At 53.0% G+C, this 12,634-nt stretch overlaps 1 protein-coding gene across 2 annotated transcripts; it reads left to right on the top strand.

Moving 5' to 3' along the window:
- The first annotated feature begins 16 nt into the window (after positions 1-16).
- Positions 17-12,453, top strand: TRAP1 (TNF receptor associated protein 1). Of its 2 annotated transcripts, none has more exons than XM_080981446.1 (18): positions 17-157; positions 1,495-1,650; positions 1,779-1,861; positions 3,088-3,228; positions 3,655-3,726; positions 3,930-4,090; positions 4,917-5,026; positions 5,567-5,640; positions 6,295-6,450; positions 6,652-6,772; positions 6,888-6,957; positions 8,932-9,079; positions 9,294-9,479; positions 9,667-9,805; positions 10,062-10,144; positions 11,144-11,289; positions 11,535-11,607; positions 12,089-12,453. In XM_080981446.1, the coding sequence occupies exons 1-18, from the start codon at positions 70-72 to the stop codon at positions 12,188-12,190; spliced, it is 2,109 nt and encodes a 702-aa protein (XP_080837572.1). In that variant the 5' UTR covers positions 17-69; the 3' UTR covers positions 12,191-12,453. The 2 variants fall into 2 exon arrangements, with proteins under 2 accessions (XP_080837572.1, XP_080837571.1); XM_080981445.1 differs by having other exon boundaries at positions 10,059-10,144.
- Positions 12,454-12,634: the final 181 nt, after the last annotated feature.

Genomic DNA, 12,634 nt, shown 5'->3' with positions numbered 1-12,634 from the left:
GGAGCGCCGGCTACGTCTCGCGTGACGCGATTCCCGCGCCGGAAGTCGGGTGGGCGTGCGGGAGTGGCGATGGCGAGGCTGGAGGCGCTGCGCGGCGGGCGATGCCTCCTCCGCCTCCTGGTCCGGCCGGGAGCCGCGGCGGCGGCGGCGGGAGCAGGTGAGGGAGGCCGGGCCCTGGCGAGGCCCCAGGAGGCGGCGGCTTCCCTGGGCGCCGCGTGACCCTGGCGACCCCCCGCCCCCTCTGACCCCGCAGGCCGCGCCATCCCCGTCCCCGCCGCGGATCTGGCCCGGGGAGCCAGAAAAAGACGTCTGATTCAGGGGATGCCAACGTTTTTTTGCCCATGCCCCACATAAGCATCTCTCAATTCCTGATCCCCCTTTAATTCTTATTCTTCTCCTTATTATTCAAAAAGTGAACTCCTGTTCACGTGGAGGAAGCCTAAAAGCCATTCACTGTTAATACAGTGGTACCTCGGGTTACAGACGCTTCAGGTTACAGGCTCCGCTAACCCAGAAAGAGTGCTTCAGGTTAAGAACTTTGCTTCAGGATGAGAACAGAAATCGTGCTCTGGCGGTGTGGCGGCAGCAGGAGGCCCCATTAGCTAAAGTGGTACCTCAGGTTCAGAACAGTTTCAGGTTCAGAACGGATCTCCAGAACGAATTAAGTTCTTAACACGAGGTACCACTGTGACTCTTTCTTGAATTGCCACCCTTAAAAATCAATTCTCTCCCATGGGGTGTGTACCCCACGTTGGGAACCACAGTTCGAATTCTCTTAGGGGTACTTAGAGCCCCGTCTAGAGAAAGCAGAGGCCAACCAGCGTATTATTGAGAATCAAAGCAGCTACTAAGCCTGATCTTCATTAACAGAGAATAAACTGTTGCAACAGAGCTCCCTCCCTCCTTGCAAGCAGACAAGAGAGGCCCAGAACAATGGTGCACAGGCCTCTATAAAGATTTTTGAAATTGCCCACCCTGTAGTCCAAGACCACCCCCCAAAATATCATACATACATCACGGAAGGAGGCGGTCTGCAGCAGAAATTTGAGAGTGTCTGCCAGGCTACCTGATAATGCCTTACTTGATTGCATTTTCTGGGCAGTCTGGCCATTCTTTTGTGATGGTAAATACTCACTTCCTGAATCTCCTACACGTATTGATAGTGTGCTCAGCTTAACAGATACTTGCTAGACTGTATGTGCAGGGAGGTGTAAGCCCCTACAAGACCACTGGAAAGCTGCTCCCATTTCCTTCCTCCTTGCAGAGAAATATCTGAGGTCAATTTGGGAGAGTCAAAATGGCTTCAGGATTGCTCTCCAGTACCATTTCAGACATGTGGAGTATATACTTACGTATGTGCATTTGCCTTGTACATTTATGAACATTTATTCTATATTGGAGACCTTAGAATTCTTATAACAGCGGGTAGCATCCTCTAAAGCTCCGCGTTCAGAAGGGTCCCTGGCCCACCACCCAATGCTTCTTCTGTTTCAGGTCCAAGGGCCGTACTCCTGCCCCGACCGGCCCCTCCGCTGTTGCCTCCGGGGCTGAGCTGGGCGTCCAGGAAGAGTTACAGCTCGCAAGCTGCCCAGAGTGACGAGGAGGCCCCTCCGCTGCATCGACTGACCAGCAACCCCGAGGCAGTCCCAGGTCAGGCTCTCCCTCCCCTGGAGTCAAGCCACGCTCTTTCCTGGGCCCTGCTGTGAGGGGCAGGGGGGCAGCCCTTTGCCGAGAACAGCAGCAGCAGCCCTTTCCTCTCCCTCCTCTCCATCTTGCAGGTTCTGCCTCCAGGCACGAGTTTCAAGCAGAGACCAAGGAGCTGCTGGATATTGTGGCCCGCTCTCTCTACTCAGAGAAGGAGGTAGGCTGGCCACTCCTGCCCTGGTGCATCCCAAGGGTCCTTTTGCAGGGCAGAGCCAGCGCCTGCCACTGCCCATGCCCGCTGAGCTGGCTTGACCCTAACTTCTCGTTGGGGGATCCTGAGCCCGGGTAGTGGCTGCTGCCTTAATTTGAAGCAACTTCCCTAATGCAGACATTTGGAGGGCATCACTGCACCCCTTCTGCAGTGGGTTGGTTAGTTTCCCCAGGTTAGTGGAAAGCGGTGCGCTGCGTTACAGACTCAGCCCTCCTCTCACCTCAGTTGGGAAGCCGTCCTTGTACCTCTTAGGGAATTTGGCTGATGTAGCGCCTTGCCCAACATGTCTTTCCTCAAAGCTGCACACTCCACAGTCCGTGGAGCTTCCCTGAAGCCCTCCAACTCCTGGGAACTGCAAGGACCAGAACAGGCTCCCAGGAAAGGGAGTGAGTTGAAGGGCTTGAGATCAGATCAGACTGGGGCGGCAGTGCAGTGTGCTTGCAAATCCAGGGTAGCTCCAACAAACTTTTCATGTTGGTGACACACTTTTTAGATGTGCATCGTTTCACGACAGAGCAATTCAATTTTACTAGCAAACCAGAGGTTGAACTAACCCCTTTCCAGCTCTGGGATGAGCATTCACGTGACATTCCTTCTTCTTCTTTGGCGATCCCTCGTAGCTTGTCTTCCATAAACATGGCTTTAACAATGAGTCCGTAAGTGACTGTGGAGGCCAATGCTGGATCCTTACGTCCTTCCACAGTGGGGACATTGGATTCTGGGTGGGAGTTGATCACAGAGTGGATTTGCCAAGCATGCCTTCCTCTTAGCTCATTTCTCCCTTGTGTCTTGAGTTCAAGTGTCTTCAAAGCCCATGACACCTTTGATAAAGGCTGTTCTCCAGTTGGAGCACTCGCAGGCAAGGGTTTCCCAATTGTTGGTGTTTATACTACATTTTTAAAGATTTGCCTTGAGACAGTCTTTAAACCTCTTTTGTTGACCACCAGCATTACTGCAGCTGACGCACTAACATGTCACGACACACAGTTTGGAAAGCTCTGCTCTAGAGGATGCCTGCGGCTACAGTGTGTGGAGTCTCCCCTGCCTTTGACTAGTGGGGGTGGAAGGCATGACCCGCTTCCATCTGGGATGGGGCGCTGCTCCACACTCGAGAGCCACTCCCCTGCTGTCTCTGTGGTGCCTGTTTGCATCAGCGTGGCCTCTCCCTGCAGGTGTTTATCCGAGAGCTGATCTCCAACTGCAGTGATGCTTTAGAAAAATTGCGCCACAAGCTGATGTCCAAAGGGGAGATCCTGCCAGAACTGGAAATCCACCTTGAGACAGACTCCAAACAAGGAACCATCACCATCCAGGTACTGCTGCCGAGTGGATGACTTGCGCCAGAACTCCCCAGACTTCTCTATTTGTTCCTACTCCTTGGCCAGGGCTGCCAAGGGAGGTCGCTGGACCGGAGAGATTTTGCTGCCTCTGGCCCAAGGGGGACTGGTGTGGGGATTCTGCCTGGCTTGAGACGTGGCCTTGGCCACAGCTACCCAATGAGCTTGGTGTCTGGTGGGATTTGGCCCTGACTTAGCTTCTGACCTTGGCACTGGACCCCATAGACCAACCTTTTTTGCATTGCTCAGATCAGAGCTGATCTTTCATAAACAGCTAGAAACAATGCTGCTGTGAAATGTCTCTCTTGCCCGAGTCTGTGCAGATGGGGGAGCGTTGCCCTCCCTATCCCAAAGTGGGGGCCAGGACATGCACAGATGTCTTTGCCATTCTCTTCCCTGCAGGACACAGGCATCGGGATGACCCAGGAGGAGCTAATCTCTAATCTTGGGACCATCGCCAGGTCTGGCTCCAAGGTAACGGGGCAGGAGGGTTGGGGGCAGAGGGTGCAGGCTCTGGGGGTGCAGCTAGGCTTGCCACAGTTCCAGGGCGGAGCAATCCCTGAGGCTACAAGGAGAGGGGGCACTGGCACCTTGGTGACCCCCCTTTGAGTTGTTGGGAAGCGGCTAGACATCTGTCATGGCAGCCTGGCTGCAAGCAAGGGGCTTTGTGTTCACAGGCCTTCCTGGACACGTTGCGGAGCCAGGCGGAAGCCGGCAGCAGGATCATTGGCCAGTTTGGAGTGGGCTTCTACTCGGCCTTCATGGTGGCGGATCGGGTGGAAGTTTTCTCACAGTCAGCAGAGCCAGGCAGCCCTGGGTACTGCTGGCACTCGGATGGGTAAGTGGTGCTCCGGAGGGACCTGGGCAAGACTGGGCAGCAGGCAGGAGGAAGTGTAGGGTGCGGGCAGAAATCTTGGATTTTTAAAAATTTAAATCAGATTTTTTCAATTTAAATTGGATTTTTAAAATAAAAGGCTTTTGAAGGAAAAAAATCTTTCTAAAGATAGTATTCTATTTAAGTTGCATTATAGTCCATACTAAAACTCAGTCTAGTGTTGCTGTTTTTTTTTAAAAAAATTGTTTTTTAAAAAAAGATATTTATTAAAGTTTCAACATATTACAAAAATAAGCGAAAAAAGAAAGAAAAAAATAGAAAAAAAATAGAAAATGAAAATACAAGATAAAAACAGTTAAAAAACAGATTAGTCTTTCCATATCTTATCTTTCATTTGCTTGTTTCCCCGACCTCCTCACACCTCCCTTTTTTGTATTCCAGTTCAAATTTGTTAATTCAGCAAATCCTTTCCCTCTTTGATTTTATCTTAATCTTTTATCTTAATATATTATAACTTTAGATTATCACCTGTTAACAATCCATTTTTACATATTCCTTTATAACATTGCTGCTAAAAACCACTTAACTTCAATCTAACATCATTCTAACATTCATTAATTTTGCAGTATTTCTGCAGATAGTCTTTAAATTTCTTCCAATCTTCTTCCACCGACTCTTCTCCCTGGTCTCGGATTCTGCCAGTTAAAAAAAAAAAAAAATTTGTTTAACCACATCAGTTAACAAACATGGATACGTATACTGTAACGTTATTGTTTTAGTTAAATAAATTGTTCAAATTGTTATTAAGGAAACGGTTTTCTAATCCTAGTTCTGGGACATTTGAGATCTCGGAAGCCTCTGGAGTTCAAACAGGGACGAAAATAATTCTCCACCTCAAGGAAGACTGCAAGGAGTTCGCCAACGAGGAGCGCGTCAAAGGTGATTGCCCTGCACCTGGGTGGGGTTCCCCAGGGTGGCTTGGTGGGGGTTGGCTTGGGGAGTGGGTGTCTGTGAGGGGGGGGGGAGAAAGGCTTTGCACCTAGAAGCTCCCCGTCTCAGTCTCTGGCAGCGTCTCCTGTGAAGACCAAGACTCCAAAGAGCTGCCACCAAAAGCGGGCAGTTAATAGCTCAAGTTGGACCGTTGGCATGGCATGGATTCGCTGTCACTGGCTTCTGGGCTTGTTAAGTGCCAGGTTGAGAAGCGGGGGCTGGGGGGGGGCCTTTCTGACCTCTTCCGGCCCTCCATGTGCAACATACCTGTGGTGGACCTCAATGCGCTCACGGTTCTGCCTTCCAGGATCCCCTCAGCATCCAGCCCTGCCTTTCCTTTCCTTTCCTAGTGGGCTGCTGTGGGCTGGTCTGCCGTGTTTCTGGGCACCCCTTGGGTGGGTGGGCCAGTGGGCACCTCTGGAGTTCGGGTGTCCTGAGCAGGGCTGTTGACTAAGGTTGATCATCAAACCCCTTCCTTCTTTCCACTAGAGGTCATCACAAAGTACAGCAACTTTGTTGGCTACCCCCTCTTCCTCAACGGTCGACGTGTCAACGCCATGCAGGTAAGGCGGCTGCAGACTTGCGCTGCTTGGGCCCCAGACATGCAGAATAATAATTTTTATTTATACCCCGCCCTCAGGGCGGCTGACACCAGGTATAAAAACAGTTGATTAAAATACAACTTAAAAACAAGATTAAAGTGCAACATTAAAATGAAGCCTCCCGGTCCTCTTCCGCCCTGCTCAGAACAAGGTGCCGGTGAGGAGGAGCCGCTCTTAGGAAAGGCTCTGGGCCAGGAAGCCCTGCCTGGGATTTTGCCTTCACCCTGGGCTTTGTGGGGGTCCTGTGCAAGTGGCTCTGAGGAGCAGCTCCCCCTCTGGAGCACAGGGGCAACATTTGCTCTCTCCTGTGAGTTGCCAGAAGGACAGTGGAGGATGCTTCTCAATGCCGGGTCCTCTTCCCATGGCCTCTTAATTTCAGGGTGGGGTAGTGGCTTGGAGAAGGTTGCCAATGCCCTCCTAGTCCCACGCTTGGTCCGCTTTGCGGGCAGGAGAATTATTCTGGGCTCCTCTTTGCTATTCTGCCTGGAGCCTCGGGGTGTTTTGGGCTCGCCTCTGGACCAGACTCCTTCTGGCAGCAATGGCATTGGCTGTCTCTTGTGCCCTCTGAATGCCTCAGCAGCCTCTGCATCCCTGTCCCCCCCTCCCTCTGCGCAGGCCCTCTGGACCCTGGAGCCAAAGGACATTGGGGACTGGCAGCACAAGGAGTTCTACCGCTTCATTGCTCAGGCCTACGACGAGCCGCGCTACGTCCTGCATTACAAGACAGACGCGCCTCTCAATATCCGCAGCATCTTCTACGTCCCAGAGGCGGTGAGGGCCCTGGGGGTAGCCCCACTCCCTTCCAGAGGCACTGAGGGGTGGTCTGCAGGAGGGGGGGCAGCCCCACCCCAGGAGAGAGGTTGAGCCGGGTCCCTCCCACCTGGCAGAACATCCGGTTTCAACTTGGGCAACCCAGTCAGATGGGTGGGGTAGAAAGAATAACGCCATTATTATGATTTCCTGTGCCTCTAGAAGCCCTCCATGTTTGACGTCAGCCGGGAGCTGGGCTCCAGCGTCGCTCTCTACAGCCGCAAGGTCCTCATCCTGACCAAAGCCACGGACATCTTGCCGAAATGGCTCCGCTTCCTGAAAGGTAGCCACCCACCCCTTTGCAGGTGCCCTGGGGCAGGCAGGGGGTTTGCTTCTGGGCCACGGCTCCCCCTTGCCCTCCCTCCCCCTGACGCTGCCCCTCCCTCTGTTTGGTGCAGGAGTCGTGGACAGCGAAGATCTCCCTCTGAACCTCAGCCGGGAGCTGCTCCAGGAGAGCGCACTCGTCAGGTGAGCTACCTGTGGGCTGAGTCCGTGTGTGCACCCTCCCACCCTCTGGCCCTGGGGCTTTCCTGGAAGCGATTCTGCCGTGGCCTCCAAGGGGGCGTGTGAGGCTCCGCTCGCTGATCCGCCTTCCCCCAAGGCAGGCTGTTGGTCTGCCCTGCCCAGTGTCGGCTGCTCTGGCTGGCAGTGGGCCTCCAAGGTTCCCCTTGTCGGGATTCACAGAATGCTGTGTGAGATAGTAAGTCTGCAGGCTTGAGTTTGCTGGCTGATGCAGCTGCTGATGCAATCCGCCTGCAATACTTTCTATGGAAGTGCTGGGTCAGAAAGACTCGGCAGTAGTGTGCTGTCAGTTGATTGGCTGTCATCGGTTTAAAAGGGAAACCTGTCCAGCAGTAAAGGTGGTGGTGCAGAGGAGTGTGGTCAGAGAGAGAGAGATAGAAAGATCTTCCTATTTGCCTTAAAGTGCAGCCAGGTACTCTGTTTGACTTTATGAACTGCTAGTTTATTATAGCCTGTAGATATTTGTATATATAGCTCACAATATACCGGTATATACTGCACTGAAGAACCTGGAACTCTGAGCATTTCTGCTAAAGCGCCATGGAGAATTCACGACACCCCTTTCCTTTATTTATTTTTTTGACAAAGTAATAATAAAGAATAAGAATAAACATGTGCACCCCACTACTGAGACCATTCCATTGTAACTATCCAACCTCCCAAAATTTCAACACCTCTTGCGATGGTTTGACCCCTTTCCGTTCTAACAGTACAAATTCTACAAACACCCTCCATATCTCCTCAGAGTCATTTCTCCCGAGTATTCCCCGTCTTACCTTAGTGGCACATGTTAATGTATCATTAATAGCTATATCCCACATCTCTTTATACCATTCTTCTATTTTATATTCTGTTTGCCCCTTCCACTTCCTAGCTGTAATAACTCGTGGAGCTGTCAATAAATTTGTGAGCAAGTCCTTCATCGCCTGCAATCCTTCCACTCCATCGTAAATTGATAACAGTGCTACTTCTGGACTTTTGGTCAGCTTTAGCCCAGGGATTTCTGTTACCTCCTTAGACACCCTTTGCCAGAAAAATTGGGTCCCCCTTTCCTGCCTGCTCCTTTGGGCTGGGCCCTGGCACCTTCTCCTGCAGGCCTGCTCCCTTCTTCGTCACCAGGGGGCAGGGATTGGGGCCCTCCCGGTGTTGCTGTGACTCCTGCTCCCATTAGCCCTGGCACCTGTTGTGGCTAATGCCAGGAATTGGGATCCCAGCAGGCAGAGGTGCGATTGGTCAAAATGCTTTTGGGAGGCTTCTTGGTCACAGAGCAATGCCAACTTCTTCTTTTTTATATATATAAATTTTTATTAGTTTTTAAACTTATCATTTTCAGCAGTAATTAAACATACTTTTACATCTTATTCAATTTTTTTTTACTTCTATCAGTCCTGTCTGAAAATTTCCCAATCTAATTTCTTAGTATGCATTTCTTATTTTCCTTATTACATTTCAAACTCATAACCAATATCTCTTATCTTTTTCTGCTTTGTAACACTTCGTATATTTCTCCGTACAAAACTTCTTGTAGTCCTACTAGCGTAATTTGTTGATTACAGTTGCTCTTCAAATAATTCATATACTTCTTCCAATCTTCTGTAAATCTCTGGTCCCGCAGGTTTCGAATCCTTCCTGTCATTTTGTCCAATTCTGCATAGTCCATTAATTTCGTCTGCCGTTCTTCTTTCATCGGAATTTCTTCAGAGCAATGCCAACTTCACTTAGATTGCACATGGCACCTAGGCAAATCTTTTGGTGAAGGGGGGAAAGAATAGAAACCCCCCTCCCGGCCAGAGGTGCTTCGGCCTGTCACTGTCTGCAGTCTTTCCTCCGCTGCCTCTCCTGCCCCTCTTTTAATCTTTGGGGCTTGCAGGCACTTATCTCCCCCCCGCCATCTCCCTGATGTTGGGTGTTGTCCTGCAGGAAGCTCCGGGGAGTCTTGCAGCAGAGGCTGATCAAGTTCTTCATTGAGCAGAGCAAGAAGGACCCCGAGAAGTACGCCAAGTTCTTTGAGGACTACGGGCTCTTCATGCGCGAGGGGATTGTCACCATCGCCGAACAGGATGTCAAGGTGTGTCGAGGGACAGCTGAGGGGCCAGGTTTATTCTTGCCAAGTTTCCAGAGGGAGGTGGGAAACCGGGTGTGATGCCACCTACTTCATTTCTTTCATAAAATTGGATTGCAAAACACACCCTCAAAGTGGTTTACTTGGGCAGCGGATGCCCTGATGAAGGGTGAGGGGTCTGCCTCCTTTGCCCTCTGACTGACGGGACTCTCCTTCACAGGAAGACATAGCTAAGCTGCTTCGCTACGAGTCCTCGGCGCTGCCCGCTGGCCAGCTGACCAGCCTCTCGGACTACGCCGGCCGCATGCAGGCTGGCAGCCGGAACATCTACTACCTGTGCTCTCCCAACCGCCACCTGGCCGAGCACTCGCCCTACTACGAAGCCATGAAGAAGAAGGATGTGGAGGTGAGCAGGAGAGCAAAGGGGGGCCTGGGAAGCAAAGCCCCAGCTGGGGCCTGTGGGAGCCCCTTTCCCAGCAAGCGCTCTGGGGTTGGGCACCGGGAGCAGAGGAGGAACCCTGTGCCGGGGTGGTGGCGGTCATTCTTCCTTTCCTTGGAACTGAGGACACCCCCCCCCCATTTGGGCCCCACAGGTGCTCTTCTGCTATGAGCAGTTTGACGAACTGACCCTCCTGCACCTCCGGGAGTTTGACAAGAAGAAGCTGATGTCCGTGGAGACGGATATTGTCGTCGACCACTACAAGGAGGAGAAGTTTGAGGAGAAGCACCCAGGTGGGCTTCTGCTGTGCGGCAGGAAGAGAGTGTGAGCCCTTTTCAAGCAGAGTTGGCTGCCTAGCTTGGAGGAGGTGGGGAATCACCCATCGTGGAGGGGTGGGAATACCCCAGGAGGTGTCCCAGAGGCTGGCCTCTTGTCAGCACTCCCCACCCTCTCAGGAAGGACTTTGTGGCTGTGACTGAGGGGTTTCTCTCCTCTTCCCCCACCCTGATCCATCCCACTGTGTTCCTGCTCCTCCTCCTCCTGCAGCAGAAGAGTCTCTGAGCGCCTCGGTTGCAGAGGAGCTCCTGGCCTGGATGAGGAATGCACTTGGCCCACGGGTTGCTGCCATCAAGGTGAGGGTCTGGGGCAGGGGGGCAGGCGGGCAAGTTATAATTACAATAATTTCATTATTTATACCTTCCCAATCTGGCTTGGTTTCCCCAGCCACTTTGGGTGGCTTATAGCACATGAAACATTGTAAAATCAGACACAAAACATTTCTTGATACAGGGATGCCTTCAGATGTTTTCTAAAAGTCAGATAGTTGTTTATTTCCTTGACATCTGGTGGGAGGGCGTTCCACAGGGCGGGCGCCACCACCGAGAAGGCCCTCTGCCTAGTTCCCTATAACCTCACTTCTCGCAGGGAGGGAACTGCCAGAAGGCCCTCGGAGCTGGACCTCAGTGTCCGGGCTGAACGATGGGGGTGGAGATGCTCCTTCAGGTATCCTGGGCCAAGGCCGTTTAGGGCTTTCAAGGTCAGCACCAACACTTTGAATGGTGCTCAGAAACATACTGGAAGCCTATGTATGTCTTTCAGGACCGGTGTTATGTGGTCTCGGCCGCTCACAGTCACCAGTCTGGCTGCCACATTCTGGATTAGTTGCAGTTTCTGGGTCACCTTCAAAGGTAGCCCCACATAAAGCGCATGGCAGTAATCGAAGTGGGAGATAACCAGAGCATGCGCCACTCTGGACTGAGTGGGAGGCCTGAGTTTGCACACAATCTAGGGAGAACACTTTGGCCACCTTGAGGGCTTGGGTCTCGGGAAGCCCCCTGGCTGGGCCTGGCAGGACTTTGGGCTTCAGTGAGGCCTTTCCAGGAACGGGCGTCGCTGGGAGCTGTTTCTGCAGCCACAGTGTGACCTGTCAGGATGGTGATGACTGTTTGTGTGAAGGGCTGAGAGCATAAATGACTGGAAAGGGCAGTTGTGAGGGATTTGGGCAAACCCATGTACTGGCCTGCCATTTCCTCTCAGCAGCCAGGAGGTTGGCTTGCTTCCTGGGACCTGGTGGGGAGGCAGGAGGGGCTGCTAGCCTTGACCTCACCCCCCTCCTTCCTGCTGCCCTACAGGTGACTCCCCGCCTGGAGATGCACCCGGCCATGATCACCGTCCTGGAGATGGGTGCTGCCCGCCACTTCCTCCGGATGCAGCAACTGGCCAAGACCACTGAGGAGCGAGCTCAGATCCTTCAGCCCACGCTGGAGATCAATACTGGGTATTGGATTTGGGGGTGGGCGGGGGGACAGCCAGAGCTGGAACTGGGGGAGGGGGAATCCCTGGACGTGATGCACTGGGAACCGCATTGTCGCCCTCTCACCCTGCTTTCGGATGCCTCCCTTTGGGACCTCTGCAAGGGCTCTCCTTGGGGAGGACACAGGTGGAGAGGAGGCTTTGGGGAAGGAAGCCCATGCGCTCTGCCTGCTGCAGCGCTCAAGCTGCTCCTCCGTCTTCCCTTGCTAGGCACGCTCTGATCAAGAAGCTCAACCAGCTCCGCTCCAGCCAGCCAGATCTGGCCCTTCTGCTGCTTGACCAGGTGAGCTAGCTTCTGCTTCCTCAGAGGAGAAGCCTAGGCACACAGAGGGGCACATGGACTGCCAGCGTCTCGTCATGCCCTCAGGAGAGCAGTGGGAAGGGGTGGGGGAGGCATCCAGTGCCTTTGCAATGTCTGGAGCTGAAACAACTGGCACCTGCACAAGCAGGGAACAGTGTAACCCCCTGCCACCCCCACATGGATTCCCTGGGCCTCTCTGAGAGCTTTCGAGGGGTGGGCAGAAGAATCATAGAATTATAGAGTTGGAAGAGGCCAAGCAGATCATGTAGTCCAGCCCCCAGGAGAGCAGCTACTGAGGGAAATGGGCCCCTCCTGTCCTGTTTTCCTTGCCACTCTTGGCTGGCATTCAGAGCAGAATCCCATCTCTGTCCATTGGTGCTCCTGCCATACTCTGGGACACAGTAAGCCAAGGTAGCCCCCCCTCTACCCCGACCCGCTTCATTGTTCCTTCCTTCGCTGGCAGATCTACGACAACGCCATGATAGCAGCAGGCCTGAACGATGACCCCCGGCCGATGGTGAACCGGCTGAACGAGCTCCTTGCCAAAGCCCTGGAGAAGCACTGAGAGTCCTGCCTGGAGCTGAGCTGGGGCAGTCCTGCCTGTCTTCAGAGGGGTGCTTGGCCTGGCTTGCCTGCTCTTTTGGCAAGCTCTTGGCCTGGGCTCCCACATCCGGATCCTGGCCCGTTGGAAAGAGCAGAGGGGCCTGGAGCCACTGTCCTTTATTTCAAAACGTGTGTTTGCGCAGCCGGCTGTCAGGTGCGTTTCTGGACTTGCCTGCAGGCTGCGTGTGTTGGCAGTACCTCTAAGTAAAGACTTTTAAACCCCCAGTTCTGAAATGTATCGCCCTGCTTTTATTCTGAGCCTGTCTTCGAGTGCGTGGTTTTTGGATCCCTTCTACAATGCGCACGGGAAGAGAGTGGCTCCGCACTGTTCACATAACGTACTGGCAATTAGGGCCAAGTGCTTCTAAGCATGCTCAGGTTCTCCTCCCCCCGCCCAATGGCAGAT

Source organism: Podarcis pityusensis (assembly GCF_964106645.2).
Source record: "Podarcis pityusensis genome assembly, chromosome: 14".
NCBI classification, from domain to species: Eukaryota; Metazoa; Chordata; class Lepidosauria; order Squamata; family Lacertidae; genus Podarcis; species Podarcis pityusensis.
Note: the sequence above shows the minus strand (reverse complement) of the source record. Positions and strands in the feature narration are given on the sequence as shown.